Source organism: Empidonax traillii, unplaced genomic scaffold, assembly GCF_003031625.1.
Source record: "Empidonax traillii isolate 1590-97213 ecotype Southwest subspecies unplaced genomic scaffold, ASM303162v1 scaffold236:size2090792, whole genome shotgun sequence".
In the NCBI taxonomy this organism is placed as follows: Eukaryota; Metazoa; Chordata; class Aves; order Passeriformes; family Tyrannidae; genus Empidonax; species Empidonax traillii.
This window is the reverse complement of record NW_020955429.1, coordinates 935,570-961,272: the sequence shown is the minus strand read 5'-3', so window position 1 is coordinate 961,272 and position 25,703 is coordinate 935,570. Positions and strand designations below refer to the sequence as shown.

General features: G+C 39.3%; 1 protein-coding gene across 6 annotated transcripts in view; it reads right to left on the bottom strand.

The window, feature by feature from the left end:
* POU2F1 (POU class 2 homeobox 1) overlaps nucleotides 1–23,581 on the bottom strand; it is a 59,584-nt gene extending 36,003 nt beyond the window's left edge. For 3 of the 6 annotated variants that reach the window (XM_027888237.1, XM_027888235.1, XM_027888234.1), the window contains exons 1-6: nucleotides 23,363–23,581; nucleotides 18,622–18,687; nucleotides 11,918–12,018; nucleotides 8,915–8,968; nucleotides 7,158–7,277; nucleotides 5,306–5,485 (exon numbers count right to left, since the gene is read on the bottom strand). In XM_027888237.1, coding sequence (XP_027744038.1) covers nucleotides 5,306–5,485; nucleotides 7,158–7,277; nucleotides 8,915–8,968; nucleotides 11,918–12,018; nucleotides 18,622–18,687; nucleotides 23,363–23,390 — 549 coding nt within the window. In that variant the 5' untranslated portion in view covers nucleotides 23,391–23,581. The remainder of the gene's footprint in view (nucleotides 1–5,305; nucleotides 5,486–7,157; nucleotides 7,278–8,914; nucleotides 8,969–11,917; nucleotides 12,019–18,621; nucleotides 18,688–23,362) is intronic. The other 3 variants (XM_027888232.1, XM_027888233.1, XM_027888236.1) reach the window with 2 other exon arrangements.
* Between the last annotated feature and the right edge of the window lie 2,122 nt (nucleotides 23,582–25,703).

The window sequence follows — 25,703 nt, the reverse complement described above, 5'->3', positions numbered from 1 at the left end:
CATTTAAGTCAGCCATGACCCCTAATTTTCTATCAGCCAGTTACACTCTAACATTCAGAGATAGAAGTGGATGTCAAACACAGCAGCAGTCCTGCTACTGAATATCCTTTAGAACCACAATTAGAATTGCACTGTCGTTCATAAAACCAAACAAAGATTATTTGGTAAATAACCCAACAAAGTATTTCCAGCACTGTTCTGCTTTAAAAACAAAGCAAAACAAAACCAAATAACCAACCAAACAAATCAATCTCCCTCCCAGCCCCACCAAAGCAGGAGTTTTCAAATACTTTATTCTTATCGGCACTCAGACTTCTCAAATTTATTTTTTTGAGGATGGAACTCTGCTACAAATCAAGCAAATTAGCTGGGAGCTATTTTTGTTTATAACAACAATCTGAAATTACCATTTGAATCAACAACAGGAAAGCAAAATATTACAGATTCCTTGTTTGCATGCTGATTGTTCAGGTCAAATTTCAGAAAGTAGCTACTCAATAAATAAATAAATAAATTTGATTAGTTCTAAAACAAATTACAATAAGCCTAATAGATATGACTGTAATTAAAGGTTAAAAGGAATAATCCAAATCACTGCTTTATTGTAGTACCCTACCTTTATGTATTTAAACAGTTCAAAACTATTAATTTTCTGTAATTAAATGACTGGTCTTAACATAAAATGCTAATCTCTGAGAACAGGGATTTTCAAGAAAAATGCTTCAACTTGACATTTAGCTGGAGAAGGAAAATATAGAGAATTGTTTAAAAATATTGCTCCCCCCATAGCCTTTCTCTTTTTATCTTCTCCAAACAGGATGATAACAAGAGTAACTGAAATTGAGAAGCACACTGTGAAGTCGGCCAACATGGGAGTGGTAATCCATGAAAACTGTCTACACATGTAGAATTTTTCCATCTTTCTGAGAGGAAGCTGTTTCAAAATACTCACCAAGCAAATATTTTCCATACTTGCAACCTCCCATTCAACAAACCAAACCAACCAAACAAGAAGACTAAAGTGTTGCATTATTTTAAATCTGTTAAACTATAACTTCAAAGTTGCAGCAATCTCCTTTTGGGGATGAGGGGTGGGGAGTGTCAGTGGATGGAAAGGAAAACTAGGGAGGAAAAAAAAAAAAAGGGAGTCCATTGATTTATGAGACCATAGACATGCATTATAGGAAAAGGACTACTTAACCTGCATTACACAGACACTGGCCATCAATCACCTGGGCAACTTAGTTGTGTTAAGTCCAGAGTGTGCAGTGTAATAATATGGCAGACAGACACCAGAAGGATTGGCCAAGCAATGCTCTTAAGAACAGGAAACTTCCATTTTATAAGAGAATGGTAGAATTTTAAAAAGTGCCCATGAGCACAACAAAGTGTTTTTAAAGTCAGTGGTACTGTTTGCTCTCAGAAAATTCCAGTAGTAATACAACTATTCCTATGAAATTGAAGCCAACTTCCCTCTTAAAAAGAGAGAAATAACTGCTCCAGTTTTTTCCTGGAACTCTGTGTTTCTTCTGACTTCATGTCATAACATCACACTGGTCAGCACTGCTCACAAAAACTGCTGCTTCTCAAGCCCAACACAACATGGACCTCCACTCTTTTATTCATCGATTTTCAATGCTTGACTGGTTACCTCTGCAGGTTGTGCCGACCCTCCAGCACAGAGGGGCTCACACTGAATGGGATGTGAGGACTGGATGCAGAGTTAAAAGCACAAATGAAAAGAGTAGGGCAAGCTGACTAAGGGTGTGAACACTGGGTGGAAGAAAAGGAAATAAAGAGAGGCTGCAGGCTGAAAACAGAGGTAGATAAGAGAAGAAGTACAAACACAAAAGGAGGAGTTGGGAAGAAACTGTAGAAGGAAGGAGTATCAACAGAAAACCGGACAGGTGGAGGACCTCTCCCACCAAAAGCAAACAAATGAAATCGCCCTAGATGACCAAGTAGATCTCAGATGATTTGAAGCACCACCACAGGAGATGGAGTTAATAGAAGAAAGAATACAAAGAAACAGTGGCAGTTTATCTGTAAGATCAAAGGAAGAGAGCTTTTTGTTAAAGACTATTGTATTCATAACACCGGCTACCCAGCTAAGACATGACAGCTCTCATCATCAGGCTCTTACACTTTAATATGAGAAAACCGTTTTTAAATTGAGGCCTCGGGGATAACTGGTATAAGCAATCTTATTCTGTGCATCTGCCCTGGTAACTGATGTGCTGGCTAAGTCTTGTTTAAATACAAAAATATAATTCTGTAACACAAAATGAAAATGATACCTGCAAGGCTAATCACACTTAAACAGCTCTACCAGCTCCTCAAATTCATTTGAAATCCAACTTTACTTCTATCTTGGGAAACTTTATTATTTAGTTAATTATACCATTACAGTAAATCTCCCAATAGCAACCACACAAACAAACCTGACACTATTTTCCTATACTGATCTTTTTTCCCCCTCTGTGTTAAAATCCCTGTGCAAGCATAAGCCCACAGAAAGAGATGGAAAGACTTTCAGGAAAACACGCATGTCTTCTGGTGCTGCCTAACAATTTAGAAAGATCAAAACAATCCACAATCTACCTCAGTAGAATAATCTGTCAAGTGCTAAAACTTGCTGTGAAGATTTTTGTTAAAAAACAAAACCACAACCCTCCAAAACAAACAAACAAAACCCAACAATAAACAAAAAAAAATCATCTACAGTTCTACATTTAGTGTCATTATCTCTAATTACAACTTCAGCACCTCTGTCATTTTGAGGTTTACATTATATAAACACTGATCATAGATCCTGAGAACAAATGAAGTTTACAAAGAACCACAAAGCTTGGTACAACTGTTCAGTATCACTTTAGCAGCCGTACAGCAGCAGCACAAGCATCTCACCAGGCTGCTGCAGCAGATGCCTTACCTGAACTGCAGTGCACATTAAAGAAGTCATGCCTGTGCAATTAGTTAATTAAAATAAATATGGTAATCTCCCTGCAGCAGAGACCTGCCAGTTAATCAATTATTCAAAAATCATCAATTAAAACAAACATTCAGCTATTTGTGTAATCAGCTATATGTTTACAATAGCAACACAAACAAAGCTGAGCACTGCCTACAAATCATTGCCAAGACGGATCAAAAAGCATGTTACCTACCTATGAACCTAGATGGTAGACATTTTCCATAAGTATCTCAAATTATATCCAATACCTGCACGAATTATGCCCTGCACTTTCATCACGAGAAGCAGCCAACAAGATTCAACCAAGCTCATCTACGTATCAAAATAACCTATCCTAAAAGAAATTATTGTAAAGTCAAACGTTTCAGTAATTAGAAATGCCAGAAAACAAGTCCAACTTTAATTTGTTCCCCCTGTGGCAACAACATGATCAGATGCTACTTTCCATAGAGCACATGCTCACTTCAGAAGCTCCTATTTGATGGCACACACCTGATGTTTTCAACTCCTCTCAAACATTTCTCTAAAGATTTTCTCCAGTACAAAATTAATCACTGTAAATGCTTCACACATTTCCAGTGCTGTGGAAGAGAGGGATTAGCAACATCTCACACATTGCATTCAAAGGTATCCACTGCTTTGGCAGCGTATTTGACAAACGTAAAGGCAGGAAGTTCAAGGTACGGATTTTGTTAATATGAAATTGTAGTGCGCCACACTTCAGTAAAGCAGACCTCACTATCTTAAGCTGCACACTTGGAAGACAAGAGGTACACACCTGTGGATTACTTACACTTGGGTTAAAAGACTTGCACAGTATCACGTGGGAACTCTGTGACAGATGCATGGGAAGAAGTTAGAAGCTGACCACCAACTCCCTTGACAAGGACATTTCCCATTCTTACCTTGAAATCTGCCTGTATTATTGGCTATGAAGGCTTAATAAAATTAAGAGATGACCTTGGGAACTACAAGTTTCCTTGAATGCTACATCCTTCAGTCATCTCCACATCATGCCAGTGAAGTGAGATCCTTTGCTAAAAGATTTGTTAATATTTGGTCACACAACTTGTCAGAGTCCAACAAGAGTTTCAGTGTGAGAGATCTGTGGGATCTCTCACTTAAATGTGGGATGGCATCAATCTGGCCTCTCTAAGGACAGCCAGAGAGGTCAGAACTTCTAGACCAACCCAACAGAAATTCGCCACTTCAGCTAATAAAAGTCTGATAGCACAGCCAGGTTGTTATTCAGCTAGTGGACTAGTACAATAAAGGAATTGCACGTTTCACCAATGGACTTAACAGTAATTGTGACATTTCCATTCTTGTCCCTAATCAGACCTCATGTTCACTTTTTAGACAATTCATCCTAGTTGAATGCAAGAGAAAACAGCCTGAACAGAAACGATCAGACAGTTTTAAAGAGTCTGCTCACTCTAAAAAGAAGCAACTTTGGAGATTACATATCCAACACACTTTGCACAGCTACGCTAATCAAACTGATACTACATACTGAGAACCTTAATCTACGGAAAGATGGACCTCAGCACCAGCAACACAACAACCTAACAGTAGTACTCAAGACGCCTCAGCTGTACATTTGTTTACCCTTGTCCACAAGTCTAAGGAGCATCCACACTACATATACTAAGCACAGAGTTAGTGGCACTGCATTCTCCACATTGAATTATCACAAACCTGGAAGATCCAGGAAAATCTTTGCTGCTTCTAGTAAGCAGAACTGCCTTGACAAGAAGTTCTTCAGAATTAAGTGGTAAGTAGTACCAGACCATAAAACTGGTCAGATTTCAACTCCAGACACATTCCGTCAAGTTCTTCCCTAGACACACAAGAGTGCCCATCCTCTGCCACTGAACTCTGAGCATTAAGCACCAAACCAGAACAGCACACAAATCTGTCAAGTCGAACTGCCTTTCTTCAGCTCTGTCATTTTGCTTCTAACAAGCACCATTTGGGTGTGAGGACCATCCTTTGTGATACTCAAGCATCACTTCCCATCCACAGAGGTCTCAACATGGGCAATTTCTATGGGCATCTCTCTATACCCGCTTTTCCTTCTTTCCAAAGCTAACAACAAGGAGGAAAATTCAGAAAATACAGCATCTGCTCAGATTCTGGAACAAACTCAGAAGCCCAGTGGAACTGATGAGCAGCTAAGACTACCAACTTCAATCTCACCAGCTGCGAACACATGAGGAACGACTAACAACACTCGAGGACTCTAGAAACCCACCGAATAAGGGAATAAAAAAATGGTGCAAATGAAGTCAAAGGTCTTTATTTTCCACCCTCTCAAGCCTCAAGGCTCACCTGTGCAATCTGTATTGGCTGAGATAGAGGGATCTGCGTCATCGGCGTTGCAGCAGAGGCCGAGATGGTGGCACCAGCAGCGCTGTGCTGCTGACTGGCTGAGTGCTGCACTGCAGCCGCCAGCAACTGTGCCTGCGCCTGTTGGAGCAATAACTGTTGCTGGGCTGGCGTCAACGTGAGCTATAAACAATTAGAAAACACAGCCATTAATAATGGAAAGAGCCACTTCAGCTACAAAGTCATTAGCTAGCTCGTTACTAGTTATATTCACCAGACAACCCCAGAACTATCGCTACGGTTCAGCCATTGACTGGCCGATGACTCTGGCCTTAAGTAAGCCAGCAGGCTACTCAACACAGTGTAGGAACCAACCTACCAGAGTCCTGACATAAACCAAACTGCACGAAAGCAAACATTTGCACTTACTGGAACCTACAGAACCTAACTTCACTCCTAACTTTTCTTCACAACTCTACCAGGAGTATCTGGAAAAAGGTAATTAAGTAGCAAGCAAAAGAAAAGAATCAGTATTGCCGGGATTTGAAAAGAAATTTACACCCAGCAGAACAGCAAGTGATTAGCCAGATGAATGCGAAGCAGGAATGCTGGCTATGGCTACTGAACAAACTGATAACATCCCAGCTGCTTCACATTAGCATGAATCCCTGCCATATTCCATCATTTCCATTATGCCCTAAGATATAAGTAAAGAACATGAGCTCCATTTGTTTCTCTCCAAGTCTCCCCATCTGCTTTTTTTTTTTTTTTTTAAACAGAATAGAGTTGGCAACTTTACATCCCTTCCCTTTCCCAAACACACATTATCTCTGAGGAACAGGTGGTAGCAGTCTCTCCTTTACATGTAAATGAATCTTGATGCCCATATTTACTACAATCCGTATCTGCAGGGCCCTGGAGTTTTGAATGTTTCACTACAGCAGACAATCATGAATTAAAAAAATATTTTTTGGAAATGCAAAAAATAATAAAATATGTCAGGTTTTAACAACATATTAAAACAGTCTCACTTTTAAAGCTTTCAAATGCAATTAACTGAAAACTAAACAGGATGTTTATTTGTATGCTAATACAGAAGAAGGTGTAACAATTGAGCCTGAAATTAAGATATCATTTCATTCAAGTGCAGAGATGATATAATCTAATACTTCAAATCATAAATACATTTTTGGAGCAACTGTCCTAAACACACAAACACTTAAAACTGCAAAGCTGATTACGTAAACGCTAATTCTTTAATGAGCCCTTTCACAAAACTTCCTTTTTAGAAACGACTGAATAACAATTCAGAAACACCAAACAGTCTAAACTACCTCACATTTACTCCCAAGGCCTTGCAAATAAAAAACCCTCAGAATTGTTAGGTTAAAACAGAAGGGTTGAATAGGCTTAAGGAGTACTAATAAAGTTACTTAAAACAAAATGTATTTGAGAAGAGGAAGAATTAGCAGGTCACGTAATTTTGTTCTACATCCACCTATCTGATAAGATCTAGTCTTGTTCTCCCATTTTAATCTTGACAAAAGTAAAAATTCCTCTTTATCACATCAGTGACTGTCCTATCTGTACACACGTCAGGTTTTCCTTTCATTGCAGAGTCAAGACGGACACCGAGAACAGAGAGAAACAATTTTTTTTTTGTTGTAGTTGTTTGGAAGCAAATACTTTTGCAACAAACCCCAAATATTAAAGTCTGCTTATTTTTCTAGGAAGATCCCTTCTGTCCCCACTTCCACTGAAGTTTCTTGCTATGTTAATGACAACCCCCTTCGCTGACAAGCTCTGTGATACTGCCATCAGGAGGCTGACTGCAGTAAACCTGGGTAAACCTTACCCCAGTGATCTGTCCTCCGGCCAGCATGAGCTGGGTCTGGGGTATGGCCGCCTGCACTGAAGGCTGCTGGGAAGGCTGGCTTGGCTGCTGAGAGTCCCCAGATTCTTCATTAGATTTAGACTAGTCAAAAAAAAAATACAACTCTTTATAGTGTAAAACAGATGTTAATGTATAACACACTGCTATCTCAACACTGCACAATAAAAATCTTTCATCTGCATACAAAAAGCCCTTGGGTTTATTTTAAGAGTGTGTTTAAGCAATGGCTCTGTGAGCCCACCATCTCAGCTACGATTGCTCAAACGTGTCTGTAGGTAATGCAGTTTAAACAAAACAAAGAGACTCTCAGGTCCCTTGTAACTATTTGACGTTATTTTCAGGTCTCATTTCATTTTACGCAATGCAACTGAAGCTGACGCTACTTCTCACCATAAAGAAAGAGGGTTGTTAAAATTATTCATTGCCTAAAATCCTCAACAATGGAATGAGGGAAAGGAGATTTTTGTTTCCATTATCTGTATCCTGTACCTCTAAGTCATCATACTGTTGGTTTATATGGAACTGTTTTTTAAAAATCCTCACAGGTTTACCTACCTGCAGCAAAATACATAATACATAAAGCGCTTTTAAATAATCAAAGTTTAGTATTTTATTTATTTATTTATTTATGCTGCTTTATTTAAAAAGATTCAAGTTTATTTTGATTTATTTCCATGGTTTGGTTGTTTGTTTTTTTAAACACAAGAAATTGTGAAGACATGAGGGAGGAAACGCGAGTGCATGAAGAGGGGGAGAGAGTTTTATGATAATTAAAACTGGTTATGCAGAACATTAAAATTCTGCATAGATTTGCATATTTTTCACCACCTGTTTTGGGGACTGCAGAGCAGGCTAATTAACATAAAGGCTCTGATTAATTCTGCCAGTCATTGAGCGATAATTACAGCGCAGGACTGTAAACATTCTGCACTGGAGATACAGCCTGTTTGCCAACATCTCTCTCAGGGATGGAAGTTTACCATGGCAACCAAGGCAATTTTCTGCCTCCTTCCTCTTAGAAAGGAAGGTCACTATACCTCCTCTTCTTTCCAAATTGTTATTATGTATAAGTGGGTCCACATTCTATTGCATTTCATGTAATGCACTACCTACATTCTTTAATAACAAGCAATACTGAAACCAGTCTTCAATAAAACTGCATCCCTTGCCCCTTTAATACAGTACTGAGAGGAAGTAGAACATGACCTGATACACTGAAGCATCATAAAGTTTGAAAGCTTTGTTGTCTCACGTACATTATTAAACAACAATTATTCCGACTTATTTTGATATCACTTTGTGTTATTTATACAAGCAATCTAAGCCTGCCACCTTAGATAGTAAATGTTATGTTATATTCCTATATTCAGTCTCCAGAAAAATTGCAAAGTAATATTTGATATGTTTAAAATAAGTGAATTAATGAAAGAACCTGAAATATGCCTGGAGTTTCATAGTTTTCATGACATGACATCTGACTGAAATTCAGCATTAATTATGATTGCTGCATGGCTTAAACAACTCCAGTGTCTGAATGCTTACTATCCTGAACCTGATTTACAGTTGTAAAACTGTTATTCCTTCATACCTATCACTTGCAAAACCAGTCAGACTGAAAACACAGAGTAACATATCATAGGTTAAAAACTATCTCTAATGGGACCAGGATGCTCTTTGCGATGAGAGAAGGACAAGCAGCACAATGTAACTGTCTTTACCTGTACATTTAAGGACTGAGCAGCAGCCTGTAAACTTGTTCCAGCGAGCTGGACCTACAACAGTGCAAAAATGGAAATGAAATAATGTAGAATCCACAGAAAACTAACAATGTAAGAAGAACGATCTCCCCACCCACGTCCCAACACAAATTCCCCCAAGAACACTGCATGCCCCTCTAACACCTGCATCAGTGAAACAGGGGTTATGCTCCAGGCTGAGAAAGATCTCTAAGACTCTTCCACAAGTGTTATTTGTCTACCTCTTGCAGAAGGTCTTCCTGCCTAGGGATCTAGATATTATCATGAATGAATTTGAAATAGAGCATATTGGGGTAGACAGGCTAACCCAGTCTTATTCCTGCTCAAAAAATCCAGGCTCCAGGGGAGGCCATTAAGCTCTAGTCATTGCCATCCTACCCATATTTCAGAATGGATCTTACCCCAACACTGCATTCACCCACTTTCCTACATGACAGAAGAGCAATCACCTGCACAGCACAGAACCCAGAGCATACTCAAATCAACCTGTCCAAGTATTTCCAGTCCTCAGCCACCGAAAAGAAGATCTCAATACAGAGGACCAGAGACACTTTACAAAGGCTGTATTGATTTAGGTATACTCAAAACTTGAATTCAGTGTTTGTGATTAACAGGTCCAAAGAAGGTCTTGTGGGTTAGCAGTGAAGAAAAACAGATGCCTCAGAAAGTGAGATTTTTAAAGAGTGTTATTTTATCTCTAAAAAGGATTTTCTCTGTACGACAAATGCTGTATTTTCATTTACTGAAGACCATTTTAATCAGTCTCACCTTGTTTCTACCAGTACTCCTAGTTATAAAGAAGGAATCCTATTGTAATTAATTACCAACACTTTCAAAGGTCAGAGTTGCAGCCTGTACAGAATTCCCTCTCTAGCCACGTTTGAAAACCGCTGCTCATTTTAAAACAAGGCAACATGTGAGGATACAACAAAGCAAAGCAAAATGTAGCGCTCCTGCCTCTGTAAAACCATGTCCCCACATAAAGAGTACACATATTTTTAAGCATGGGAAAAATTGCAGTACATGAAATTAATAACTGAATATTTGAACAGGCGACCCTTAAAAGTCACCTTGGAAATATTTCCTGCCTCTCTAAATGAAGGTACCAGACTTACCAGGCATGTTCTACACCTAAGCAAACACTCTCAGAAAAGTCTCTCCTCATCACAAGCAAAATATAGTTTGACACAGCTGATGTAATCTCAGCTTTTAACACGGATTAACAGCAGAGAATAACCTAAACACCACCACCCTGCCATCCAAGAAAATATACTCAGAAATAACATTTTAAAATGACAGAAAACACACATAAAAGACTACAAATGTATCTCATTCTGGTACAGTCAGCACAGTCCTGAAATTTTCTCTGAATGCAGTTTGGACACCCCTTTCACCATACAGTCAACATTTTCAAATTAGAAATTAAACTGTTCCTGAATGCTGTCTACAGCCTAATATTTTGCATTAGTCTAGAGGAAAGCACTCTATGTTAAGGTTGAACAACACCCCACTAAGAGCAGCCACACCAGCTGAGGACAGTTCGACAATAGATCCCCACATACCTGCAGGTGAATAAAAGAATACCTGAGATCTCCCTTTGAACCAGTTTCAAGAAATGAATCACACTTTATGAAATACAAAGTTATAAAGAACCTGACAACTGTTTAAATACATACATTTCCAAAGCAGGATAAAGCACTGTGCTAAACACAATTACTGTCCTGGGTCGATCTATTATAACAAAATGAAGAGTAAAACAAACACACAAAATTCTGCAGACCAGCTCTATGTCTCCATGTTAAACACACACTGATAACCCATGAAAACTGGTCACCTTCCTTCCCATGAAAACTCCACAGAAAGGCACCCTACAACAGCCTATTGGTTCAGCAGATTCAGACAGTGGCACTCCCTAGGTCCTATATAAACCAATCTACTAGGAAAATTGCAATTATGTGACAAGATGTGTGGAATGTTCCATACAATAAAACGGCAGTTTCAGAGCTCTTAAAAGAGGGCATAAAAGCTTCAGTACTTCAATTATACCACAATAACTGTGCAACCTCAGACCTCAAACATTCAAGGTCATCCAATTAGGTACGGTATTTTAAAGTTTAAACTTGGTGCTGAGGAAGGGAAAGAAATTAGGACATTTGTTTTCATACATCAAGTATGAACAGGTTAAAAAAAAAACTATAAAAAATGCCCCTTATACTTCTCTTTGCCCACGGATGCCCCACTTTGCTTCAGTCTACATCTGAAATTCAGCTTTGATTCCCTAAACATAGTAGCAGCAGAACAGAGGGATACTGTTAGAAGTCTGAATATCATCTGACAAACAGGTCATAGAAATAAGTTTGAGAAAAAAAAAACCCTCACAAACCATATATGCTTAGTAAGTACAATCAACTTTCCTTCTAGTTAATGTGCAAGAGCAAAGCATAGTGCTGACTACCATTCAACAACACTTCTCATTTTTTACTAGACATGACAGTTTCAGAACCTTGGCAGCTGTTGGGCCAATACAATCCTTTCCCAAAAAGATTTAATTTTACCTTGCCTTTCAATTTGATATCTCTATTAAGGTTAAAAAAAAAAACAACCAACCAAAAAAACTAATCAACAACAACTGAAAAAAACAAAACCAAAACCAAAAAAAAACCACACCATACGTCAAAAACACACACCACAAAATTTAGGGATTCTCAAGTCCCCAAGAAGGCGATCTGTAGTTCTGCCAGATAGGTCTCACCCTATCTTGACATATTCTGCAGCACAATGCACTGCAGTGAGGGCTACAATAAGAACTTTTTCCCATCCATGCTATTTAAGCGCATGGTCTATCCATATGTTCCATTACATGACTCTCTGTCATTCACAGAAAGAGAGAACATGGCTCAGCCAAGGGCAGCTGCATTTGTAGCTGTCTGAGCCTCCTCTACTTTGAAATGGATCTTCTCTTACCTGATGAAGGTGCCCAAGGAAAGCCTGGGCCTGGGCTGTAGAGATTGCTCCTCCGACAGGCACAGGCTGCTTTTGAAAGTCCAGGCCATTTGTTTGCGTGCCTGGAGGAAGAGAGTTATTAGAAACTATTAATTATTACTTTTAAGAAGCAAAATAAGAATTAATACTCCTAAGTTTCCTCCTGTTCTCTCAATACTATGCTGCAGAAAAATACTGTGAGAGTAATAAGAATTGAATTTTTTGCTGAAAGGGGGTTGAGGAAGCAGTGACCCAGCTTCAGTAATGGAGCATTTGTCAGTTGAACAAAATCAACATTGTATTTTCCTCAGTCTCTATTACCTTACCTACTCTGTGTACCCTGGAGATGTTTAAAAGATGTGTAGATGTGGCACTCAGGGACATGGTTTAGTGGTGGACTTGGCAGCGTTAGGTTAACAGTTGAGCTTGATGATCTTAAAGTTCTTTTTGAGCCTAAATAATTCTGTGATCTGTGTTTCTATCTACACTGTAGATAGATCTACACCCCATAATTCTCTACATGGTTTGAGAACCAAATGAGTGCACTCTGCTAAGATTAAATTGTGTTTCTCTTCTCCATGCACTCTCTAATCAGTAAAAAACTATCTTCAAGTTCAGAATGTGCAAGGTTCATATCAAGTCACCTTTCATTAAAGACAAGTAAAATAATACTTGATGAAAATAGAAGTTCCACATATACATAGCAGTTATGGGTCACAGTTTTACTCTTTTGATAAAAGATACCTCCACATTTCCATTAAAATTTGTGCAAAGCTCTCATTAGGTAAGATAACTGCCTGGGCTTGCTTCTGTTTTCACTCCCTGTTGTATAACTAAAATCTGATTATTTTCCTACATTTTTGAAGACTTCGTCCTAAAAAGTTAAAAAAACATAAAAACCCCCAAACAAGCCCAAAATAATCTGGCTGTGAGAAGGGAAAGAAAAATACCCAGCATTTTTTCCACAAGACAGTACCACAGAATTCTTTTCTGCCAGGAGGTACTACAAATAGAAACTTTTAAGAATTATTCTGAGGGTAGATGATAAAATCAACATTAGCAATTATTGAAAAGAAGGTTTGTGTGTAGGGTGTTACTACCCACAGTGGCTAATAATGAACAGGGAGACTCCAAGTGTATCAGGCTGTGTGGAATTTCTAGAACAGATGATACAATCTTTAAAATTGCATGGCAAAACCAGCTTTAGACTTGCATGTTTACTCTTCATGACAATCAGATTTTGTTCAGTGTCTATGGACAGGTGTTCAGCTAACTCCTACTTCAAAATTCCTTCCATCACCCACATTCTTTGCCATAAAAATCTAGGTTATCTACTAAGCAAAAGAGTCACAGTTGTTAAACAACAACAGGGGGTTGCTATTCCTTAGAAACATCTGCAAAAGCAAGCAGGCATAAAATGTGATTAGTAAAATAGACTACCCAGTATTTTACATTGTTATTTTGACCTACAAACAGCTTACACAGATAACATTTCCAAAGATTGACTCACTGCCCAATTAAATACAGACACAGCGGAGATAGTCTGTAGGACATAAAAAGGTGGCCTTTTGATGCATCTTTGGTGGAGATGCCGTGGGAGAAGAGTTGGTCTACTCTAGAGTTCTCAATTCTATGCTTTGGGCCAAGGTTTACAAATTTTGGAGACATATGTGTTAAAAATATTCCATCTTTAACTACGTAAAATTATTTTGCCTAATGAGTTTAAAATTCCAATTCAAAGTGAACGGAAGGACTATCACTAGCCTGAATTGATCCTGAATGAATGCAACTTGGTTGACTTTCTCCAAAGAAAGGTAGATAAAAAAGGTCTGCTGGAAAAAGCTAGAAGAATTTTCATTCTTTCCAGTAAACTGCAGAATTCTTTTCACGCAGAAGGCCAAAGAGAATGGAAAGATGATTGGATAAATATATAAAAATAACTCCTGACAAACAGCTACTGTAATTCAAAGGAAACAATACACCACCTCCCCTTTTAAGCAGAAGTTTTGAATTAGTTTTCAGTGTATGGCTGGGGACTCCAAAGTACGAAAAAAATACCGACAAGAAAACCTACTGTAAAGCAGATATTCCTTATTCCAACTGGAAACTTGCAGGGGGTACAAACATTATCTGTTTCTGAGAGGACGGGCTGGAAGCCTCACCTTAGGTAAACAGGTGAAGCTGCTCTAGTTAACTGTCTTCCAAAAGGAGCCTCAAATCACGATACCATATTAAAAGAACACTACTGAGCACGTGTGCAGAAAAAATGCTCCACTTAACACTTCTGCTGACTCTAAATATGGAAACCTGAAACAAGCCTCCTACGTGACAGTTTTGAACAAGGCAAGCTCCAAGACTGAGCTCAAAATCTCCATGGGTCCCAATAAAGAACTTAGCTGGGCACTGAGAGAAAACATATTCTTTAAATTCAAACTTGAAAGACTCCGACTCCCTCTTCCAAGACCTCCCAAAACCAAACTCAGAGCAAAAAAAACCCACACTACACCTGTTCACTCTCTCTTCTACTTGCATCTTAAACTTTCTTTGGTGTTTGGAAGTACAGTGTTCCCTCCCCATGTGGGTGAAGCTTTAGTTTTGGAAGGAACGCTGCCTGGGTCGCTTGCATTTATGACAGGATGCCTATGGCTTCTGAAGCTCAGAAAGGAAAATGAAGTGAGTCTAGCATGCCACTTTTGCTCAAGATAAAGAGTTCAATACCAAAAGCCACGATGATTAATAGGCACAGCAGATGCAATCACAGGCACTTGGGTTTTAACAATCCCAAGTATTCATGTATCTTCCATCTCCTACTCAATAGGAGTGGACCTCTCTATGTCCCATCCCTACTTTCTTCTTGGTTCCAACTACACTGTCCCTGTCCTGCCCTTTCTGGTAGTTCATAAGTAGTTTGGTTTGGTTTGGGTGCTCCACCCTCAGCGAGCTGTTGAGACTGAGTCAAACTGTAGGATGAAATTTCACCCTTATAGTCGAGGTCCAGTGCAACTTAAGCACGTTTTAACTCTGGCATAAATTCAGTCATGTGCTTAACTACTTCACAGAGGTGGTTTGGATGGAGACTAATACAGTGCCTCTCCAGAAAAGGAACAGAACACTAAGTACCAGGACACCCTGAACTGGATTAGTTTATGCCATCTTGGAATTGTACCTGCAGAGGGTAAAGGCATGACAAAATGGAGCGGGCAAGGTAACATTACACCTGCAGTCAGGAGAACAACTTAACTTCAAGAATTCAAGAACAGAATCATCAGACTTCAGTCTGAGTTTGCAAATTGCATAAGAAAGGAAGAGGAGTGAACAACTCCAGGTCTGGGGAAATGTAGAGTAAGGTGCAAGAAAGAACTCAGAAAGGGAAAGGAATGAAGAAGAAAGAAGATTTGAAAGCTGACTAGTGGGGGATGTGCACTGTGCTCTGGGGGACATCTCCCAGCACTACCGGTACATTTTCCCTGCTGGCTCTCCAGCTCTCTTGAGTGTGTTGAGGAATTGTTGATTCCTTGTCCACATTTACTAATAAGAAGTTTAATATTAATATTAATATTTGCCCAGAATTTTAGCAGTTGAAGAATATTTTATGGTACCTTTCCTATAGACCTCCTTCTTATGGAAACTGGAAAAAATCAGTCTCTGGAAATGAAAAATGCAAACAAGAACCTTTAAAAATCCTTCCAAATACTTACAAAAACTATTATTTTGCTGCTATGTCAACACATGTCCAAATACTACAGTTTCTATAGTCATTATAACCTTGGCTTTCATAGTGCTGCATTCACATAGCTTTTAAAAGAGAAGGTGCATTAAACAAACAAACAGAGGTTGAGATGTTTTGGAAAATTTTATGCTGCAGCCTATAAAAAGTACATCAAAAGACTATCCATTTACTGTAAGACATTTTTCTTACTTATCTTTTTTCCAGTAGCTACTACCACAGACTGTCCACCCACAACTGAAAGACTGGAAAAGATTTCTGTAACTCTACAATATTGACGACCAGTGGATCAATTCACTTTCTTAAGGAAACAGCCATTCAACAACTCCTGTACTCATTTTTTTTGTTGTTGTTTTTAAGTGGTCTGAAATATGGGTTGCTTTTTGAGATGCTTAAAAGGGAAGCCCAGCTAGCACAAAGATTTTAAAGTTATAATCTATTTCAGCCACTGTATTGTGTCTGATATATTTAGGGGACTTTACTATGTTCCCTAAATAGTCAAAGCTCAAAATACAAAACCCGACTTTGTTAACTATGTGAAACTTAGTTGTTAGCTCAGAGAAATACTGATGTTGTCATCTTTACCAGTGGCAACTGTTGTTTTTTCCTGGGAACACTAGCTCTGCCAAATGTAAATTCATGCCCTACAGTAATCTCTCTTAAAATTTTCAAGTTGTATCATCTTACTGCAGTTTAAAACAGTAATGACCCAAACAAACATCCACTGAAGTTTAAAAGATAGACTAGTAGTGTTTGCACAACAGACTCGAGTGATTTACAAATGTCATTGGAAAACAGGCAGTTGCAGGAAGTTACAAAAATAAGAACTCTGACTGTTTATAAAAATCATCTTCACACATTGTCTGGGGAGCACATCTGAGGAACACAGGCACTGAAGAAAAATCGATGGTGCTCCCAATTCCTCAGCATCCAAGCTGAAAGCTGACTTTTTTCCCACTAAGTAAGCACTGAGTCCAGAACCATAACCTAAGCACCATGATCAGAAGACTAAAATGACATTCTGTGAGTATTCCTTTCAGGGTTTAACATTTGCCAAGTTGACTAATACAACTGATGCTTGAGCTCCCAAAAAACATCACAAATGCCATCAATCACTATCTCCAGCGGTTTACGAGCTCTATATTTAAAAACAAAACAATGACTGTAGAACAAAGGGTGCTCAAAAATTCTAGATTATTTTAGAAAAAAATCAGGGTACAAAACTGAAAATGTAGTTTAAATGGTAACATTTAAACTACAGAAGCAATTGTTCCGAAGTTCCAAACATCAATATGACTCAAACTTTTGTAATAACTAACCTTACTATTAGAGTATAAAAAATATAGACATTGTATCCCCTTTTAACATGAAAGGACCTACATGCAGCTTTACAATCCATCCATTCTATGTCACGACCCCCACCTTCACAATGATGAAATATTTGCCTTGGAGAGCCGAGTCAGGGCTCTGCAGAAGCAGGTGCAATGCTTCTGTGATAATGGATTTATTTTTAAGGGCTACCTTTGAATAAAACAAATCCTCCTCCTAACAGCTCAGTTTAGGTCAAACTGCTGGTTAAAGCTGCACTGAGGGAAGGGTGTTGGGAATGCACTCTGGAAAAAGCATATGCTGGGAACTGGGATCATAAAGAGGAGGAAATCTGAATTTTCTCAGGAGTTTACATACAACCTCCAGCCACAAGAAGTCTACAGGGATATTTAAAAAACATTGTTCTCTTGATGCTGTTTATGATCATGAAATATTTACAGTCCATATGTTTTTGGAAATACTGTTTTATATCATCCTAAAACAGTATTAAACATATAACAAAACACTTCTGTGCACAGAAAGAATTGATACCTCTCCTACTAAAAATACAATGACAATTAAAAAACCTGAGAAGTCAGCGACAAAACACACATCTGGACTGACCCCATGCACTGGCAGAAAACATGCAGCCTCTCAGATCAGTACTGGGAACATTTAGTCACTCTCAGCTGTACTAAAGCCTTGCACAAAGATTGGGGAGACAGTAGTACAGAATGAAATATAGTGTTAATTTCATCACAACTCCAGAGTTTTATTTTAAACTCCTATTACTGAACCACAAGGAGGAAAAATAATATTCCCTCATACAAGGTAATGAGACTTCTCTCAAAGCAACAAGTTCCTTCTCATTAAAATTTTCTCTTCCCAAATGCTGTTCTGAGCTCAGAAAAGATTCTGAGTCAGGTTAAACTATTTACTTTCCATTCAGAATTGTCATTTCTCTTGCTTCTGAAGTGAACATTAAATCACGTCCAGAAAAGAATTAACGCATCAGATAGAATGCTTAAGCTATAGAGGCGTAACAACCTTCTCCAGTGGCTTAGAATTCGGTCATCTTAAGGATGCACCAAAAGGCACATTGGCCCTGGCACAAAATTTTACTAAATTTTCAAGGTTCTGATCTAACACACAAGGAAATTACAGAAAAGCTGGGTAACATTTTTTTTAATGTTGAGAAATTAGCCTTTCTCCCTTTGACTTGTTCTTGAGAACTGTTGTGACAGCTTGAATGAAATCTAAAATGGAAACAAGATCGGGCAGTGGCCCACATCTGCCAGGGAAAATTTCAACCCAAAAATAAATGATGAAGTTAGAAGTGCCGAAGGTATGTTCTGCCAGGAAAAAACAAGACTACTTACGGAGAGCTAATGCCACCAGGTCTTCTGTAGTGTCATAAACATTACAGACAGAAAAAGGGGGAAGGGGAATCTAAGACTGTGTGGGTAGTGCTCCAATAGAATATGGTTAATGACAAAATTGTTCCTAAGTCTCTAAAAACAGTGGGTGTGGGGTTTGGGGTTTTTTTTGTTTGATATTTTTTTATCCCAGTAAGCTGGTAAAGAAATATGGCTTTTAATATTCATTCAATTCCACCAGAAAAATATCTGTGCACCAATTCATCATTTCTTACCTGTGTTCCCGTCCCCACTCTCCATTGATGGTTTACTGTTTTCTGACGGATTGTTCATTCTTGAGTCTGCATTAAAACAGAAATAAAGATAAACCAATATAGCAAAAAATCCCCAAATCTATTCATACCTTTTTGCCTAGGGGAAGTACAGAACATCAGAAATTTCCTATGTACTTTACCCTAATTCAGATTATAACATAAAAAGAGCAACCAGAAGCAGAACACAACACTGAATCTGCCAGATAAATATTGTTTCAAATTTTTCTGTCATTATTCCCATATGTGAAAAGGTGGTATTTAGAGAATAAAAGACAGCATGCTGGAGGGCAATGATAGGTAGGAACTTAATTTTCAATACAATGAAAGTCATAGAAAAAAAAAAGGAGAGGGGGATGAAGGAATAATGACTACAGCAAGATTCAAACCCCTGAAGTCTGACCACCATGGCCTACATTATTCTTGTGTTTGTCCCCCCCACCCCACCTTGATAAGAGAAAGGAAATTCAGTCATTACAATTAAATGGATGCCATTTTCCTAATACTGCATTTCTGTTGTACTGGAATGTCACTAACACTAAGTTATTTTATATTTCCTACATATTAGTGCAAAGCCATATAAATATAAAGCAAGTAATTTTCTATATCCTTCTGGATGAATTAATTGCAAAGTCTGTTCTTGGTTTCAAAGCCTGTCAGCTGAATGTAGTGTAATGCAGAGGGCCTCTCCAGACAGCAGATAGAGAATATAGTTTCCTTTTTATAAGAATCTATACAGATGTTCTGTGTACAGCCTCAGCTTTCCAGCTTATTACCTCCTCCTTCCTTGCTACCAACCCCAGTGAGCCACATTATCACAAACCAAAAATACCAACAGAACCTCAAGACAGAGCAGTTCATAAAATGAAGTGTAAGCAAATCCTTAAGCCCATTCTTCCATTCCCATAACTTGCCAAAATCAAGTTCAATGAGCTTAAAATAAACTCTTTATTCCAGGATATTCTCTGGCAAGGTGCTTAAAAGGTTACCTCTGCCATGTACTTTCATCAAAGGAGTGATTTCCAAAATACCAATGGACTGAAGAAGAATACAGCAACAGCATTAACTGCTGCATGTTTCCCCTCACCCCAGATAGTTCCAAGAACGCCCAGACACTTCACTGTTTGGCCATCTGTGAGAGTTGGAAATGAGAAGGTGCACGATTGCCATGTACCGTCACCTGCTACTACCCAGAGACACCAGTGCACAGGAAGGACATGCCCGTGCTGGAGCGAGCCCAGGGGAGGCCACCAAGCTGCTTAAAGGGATGGAGCATCTCTGCTGTGGGGACAGACAGTTGGTGTTGTTCTGCCTGGAGAAGGCTCAGGAAGACCTTATAGCAGCCCCCCAGTAACTAAAGGGAGCCTACAAGAGAGCTGGTGAGGGACTTTTTACAAGAGCATGTAGTGACAGGACAAGGGAGAATGGCTTTAAACTGAAATAGGGCAGGTTTGGACTGGCTATTAGGATAACAAGGTGGTCAGGCACAGGAATGGGTTGTTCAGAGACAGCATGGATGCCACAGTCCTGGAAGAATTCCAGGCCAGGTTGGATGGGGCTTTGAGCAACCTGGTCTAGTGGAATGTATCCCTGCCTTCAGCTGGAACCAGATGATTTTCTTCCAACCCAAACCATTCTGTAATTCTGTGATCAATATTTTTAAAACTAATATAATTTTCCACATAAACAACCGTGGCAGTTGAACCCAATAGAGCCTTGAAAACCCAGAGGAGTGTAACAAGCAGGAAACTTCCCCTGACAAGTTAACATATGCCCTCCAGAGCCTCAACTCTTCTCAGAAAGTTCCTATGCCTATTCTTACATCTTTCAAATGTTCAACCACCTGTAAAAGAGATCTGAACTATCAGTGTTACTCTTAATATAAAGGCAGATCTGTTAAACTGCTTTTTGAGAGAGAGAGCGAGGAGAAACTTTGCAGTTAAGCACGGCTGGTCTACACTTCAGCAAGAAACTGTAAGTTTTGCCCTGTTTTTCACAACTACTGCTTAGCATATTCAAGCTGTGACTTCAGTCTTGAAAGACAGAACTGTGCTAAGAAATGTTTGCTGTTGACACAGCCCTCTCTGCAGATAGACCTGTGTGTAAAATAAATACAATGTACATTTCTATCTAGACACTGCATATCCCTTAAATTGAGTTTACTCTTGTGGAAACAGCATTTTTATTTAGTGATTACAGGCAACATGCATTTGATAAACAGCATTAATTCATTCTTTTACACACAGAGGGCTACTGAAAGTAGTTTGTGTTTAGAGGACACCGAATGGGAGTCTCTGCTTTTGATGCAAACATCAAGAATCCCCACCTGACCGGAAAATGAGCAAAGAGAACTTACAAGTCAAATACATTTGGTTGTGGAAACTGGGCTAACTCATGGTGCTACTGGATGTAGAATGTACATTTTTAAGCCCAGAGCAGAGGGGTGGCCTGAACTCAACATACAACTGACCACAAAAGGGAAGAGCACAGGCTGAGAAGATTGTCTCTCAACAACATGGGATTCATTCCTTGAGTCACTTCAGAAAACTCATGCAAGAAGAACAACTCAGGGCCTCCTGTTGCTGGTTTGTTGGATAAACTTAGAGCTGCAGTGCAGGATACTAATGGTAGAAACCCAGAGGAGGGGACACAGGTGTCCTGTGCACAGAACTCCAAGCAAGGCAGTGACTGTTCTGTCTATACAAGGAGGCTCCTATAAGGAGCCTTCCTGCATGATGAGCAAGTTTGCTCAGTTACACAAAGTTATAACTGTAGAGACCTCCTTCCATAAAGCAAGGCAAGACATAATTTTCTGTCAGACTGTGCTGCAAAATAAATCCTTTTAGAAAAGGTTTTCAGTGTTTTCTAGTACTAGGCATATACTTAAAGGTTACTTAACTACCAAAAGCTTGTCTAAATGAGGAATATTTTATTGTAAAGATCCATCCTTAACAAAGAGCTCAAATGTTGCTATTGCGAAAAAGCAGCAAGTTGGAAGAAGAAACATCTTTCTCGTAGTGCTCAGGTTCAAAGGAAGGATAGCATCCATTATTTCACCAGCTGACTATTTCTTGTTCAGTCTGTGGGCCTTCTGCATGTAAAGTATCAAGAACAATGGCGCTATTTCCATTGCAAATGGTAGGACATACATCTGAAGCACAAAACTGCTACCAGCAAAACAGACTCATATCCGCAGGATACTGAACCTACAGACTCATTATATGTCAAATAAAAAGGCTATTTGGTTTATACATGCTCATACAATTTCTGCTTTAAAGTTAAAAGAATAAACAAATGAAGTGGGCTAAAAAAAAACCCCAAACCTTAATGCCTTCACCTTTTCTTCTTCCTTCAGATCTTGCTCGGGTTTTAAATAAAGGCCCTAGGCAACAACTTCTGCCAACATTATCTAAAAAACAAACTCCACAGAAGGAAGGATCGAGAGCAGCAGGTGCATGATTGAAATCAAACTCTCGGGAGCGAATACATTCTGGACTGCTACTCTGCTAGCAGGGCTGAGGTGTGGCCAGGCAGTGCTGTGCCAGGCTCTCACACACCTTCAGGAGCGTTTCCAAAGGCATGTAGAAGAAAGCACCAGCAGACACTGGACTAACCTGGAGTATCAGGGACTGTACACAGCTGGTAAAACACTGAAAATTTTAACATGGTTATATCGCCATTAACCGTTTCCTTTCACCCATCAAAGTGAAACTGCCTGATGCTCCATCAGCACCAGCAGTAAATGATTCATTGATATGCATGGAAAAACCAAAGTACAATGTGAGTGAAAACATGCCAAGAATGCTTTAGAAATTAATTTTTAAAAAAACTCACATCATATTCAGAAGCAAACATATTCAGATGCTGCAAAATTTGCCATCCAAAAATATATTCTCTCTCTTTGACATATAAGTTCTTACGTGAACTTGTAGGATGGAATGAAAAGAATAATAAATAAATAAATACATACATACACACACACACATTGAGTTTTGTGGAAAAAGCCTTGAAAATAAATAAAACCTATTGTAAAATTGGGATGATCCATTGCTATAAATAGCTTTAAAAGACATGAAGAAGAAATTATGGCATGTCTGTTCTGCAGTCCTGGTGGAATCTCGGCGCAGGAAATATATTATCCCAGTAACCTTAAGCACAGCTTGCAACGGTATCAATGGCAACCACTGTGCACTCCACCTTGTTTTCTATTACGCACGAAGAACCTCGCTATATTAAAAATACACAGACATAACGTGCATTCTGTTGTGGAATGGCTCAATACAGTTACTAAATTCTTTGAGACTGAGGCTCCCCTCTCATTCATTTTAATGCTTGAAAATTCATAACACAGGATATGCAAGTCAAGTCCAGTGTTTGTTATAAGCCAAATGCTTCTTAGATTGAAATCCTAAAAGCAAAAAGTCTGTATTAATATCATCCAAGTCTGTGCAGAGAAAATGAATTTTCCTGGAGCAAGGGAAAGGAGGGAGGGGAAAAACAAAAAAACAACAACAAAAAACAAGCCATGTATTTCCCTGGTACAGATCTAGCTATCTATCTACCAGGTAGCTACTTGCTGCCGATTCACTGGTGAGCTCCAGCCTCCCAAATACCCTCTCTAGACTCTGCATATGTGATTAAGCCTCTATGCATAGTCAATCTCGCAGCCTCTGTGTCCGTAAGAAAGAGCTGAGCTGGTACCCACCTAGAACGTAGTCGCTGCAGTCCAGCATTGCTGTGGTCTCCTCTACAGGTTCAGATAGTCCAAGGAACGGGAAAATGGCAATTTCTATCAAATCTACACTACCGCTCTGACCGAACACGAAAGGGAGTGGGGAGGTGGGGGGAGAAATACAACTTCAGTTACACCATAGCAATCTTCAACTGAACAGGGAAACTTCAGTTGCTGTGTGGAGTTTTAGTCTCTCCTACTAGCTGTGTCTGACATTGTCAAGGCGACTGAAGCGTGAAAAGTTCCCCTTTTTGTAATAAAATAGAAACAAAGATTGCAGCTGGCAGTTTCCATAATGAAGCTTAATCAGTATGCGCCTGATTAGGGCCTTATGCAAATCTCCTCTCGTTAGCACAGCAGCCAGCACTTTGAAGTCCATGAACAATTCATTTGCAGAGTACACTGAAAGCGCTCCCTGCATAATTTAAATCACGGTATAAATATTTATCAGCTCATTTGCATATTAATTGGCAGTGCATGAAGGGAAAAATTATCTCCCGAGTGCCAGCATAATAATTAGGGAACAAAATGAATTTTCTTCCAATAGCTTGGCTTCTCAGCCCTAACTCAAGCACAGTACCACAGGGGAGAAGGGAGGGGAAGAGACAGAGTTCTGTTCAAATGCCACTGAAATGACACGTACAAATTAGAAACAACTCTACAGACTTAAGCACCTTTAATCTTATTCCTGCTGGCAACAATAACTTCAGTAATAAAGGGGATTTGGAAAAAGCTTTCTACACAATCCGAATAATCCCACAAAAACAATTAGCAAGGTAGAAGGCGAACACAAAGCTTGCACATCTGCGTGGGGTTTTCCACACCCGAACACGCAGTGTCACAAGAAGGTCCCGGGCAGGGAAGGGAGTGCCACCAGGGCAAGGAAGCGGCACGATTCCCTTTAAATGGCTAAAGAGCTTGGTGATTCATTATCGGGTAATCCCTTTGCCACGGCCAACTTAACAGCAGTGGATATGTCAAGTATTGTATAACATTTGACACCCATTAATCTGTCCCGAGTGAAATCAAAATAGATTTAGTCTTTTGCTTTCCAATGACTTCCAAGAAAAAAAAAAGGAAAAACAAAAATCTATTACTAATCCCTTCAAACACATACACAATATGGCTAAATACAGCTTGCTGTGGAGCTGTGGTCTGTGAAAGGGGCACGTCACACCTGCGTTGCATCTTTGAACCACTCAGTGATAACCAGAATGTGCTCATTGCTGTCACCACAAAGTACATTGAGGCACTGAAGAACTGGGAAGAGGCTTTGGTTCAGGGAGAAATCAATCTTCTTTTCCAAAGGCGGTCCACAGAACTAGGTGTACCAAATATAAGGCTTTATTAAACCATTTCAAATAGTTTGTTTACCCGTCAAATGCTAGTGTCCTAAACAGCAAGAACACTTATATAAAAATTCAAGTGTGATGTGCACATTCACAACACTTAATATTCCGTATTCTGATCAGGAAAATGTAATGTGATGATGCAGATGATTACAGGGTTGAGCCACCCACTCCCAGATGTTAATGTGAATTTAAAGAGTAAGTTGTTGTTTGTTTGAGTTTTTTTTCCCTTTAAAGGAAACCCTAGCTGTACTTTTCTCCTCCTCATTTCTGAAGTGAATTCAAGCACCACCTCTCCAAACAAGAGGGAGCAAGAGAAAAGGGACTTCTCAATCATCCAGTACTGACTGGAATTTATTTCCACGCTTGACCTCTTCTTCTGTTCAGGTTCATATCTCTACTTAACACAAGATGTTCCCAGCTATATATTTAACATGAGTGATCTACACTTGAAAAAGATTGCAAGAAGAGAAGGAGAAGGTGCTCCCTACTGCAGGGAAACAACTGCGTGCACTGAATAGGTTTTCCTAATACCTTGTTTCCAACTTGGTTTTCTACTCATTCACGTGTCCCATTGAGACCTCTGAGGCACATCTTCATGGTTCACAGACCTTCAGTAAACTTCACTCCTGCATACATGCTTTTGGAGTGCACTGGGAGATAATCTGTTTGCTTCACTGGAAGAGCCTGAACACAAATGGTGTAACAAACCAAACCCTTCACAAAATGAGTGCTGGTTTGGGCAGTGGCTGAGCTGAGGCAGCAGCAGAGTGGGAGGACAGCATTGTCCTCTTTGGGATCCTTTTCAAATGAGAGTGTTGAGCTGGTGGAGCACAGGTGCAGCATCAAGAGCGCAAGACCACAGGAAGGGACGGTTGAATTCGGGCACGAGGGCAGTGATGGGTGACTTTACCAAACAACAGAGCCAGCAATCAGCAAACAAAGGTCAAAAGGACATGCCCGAA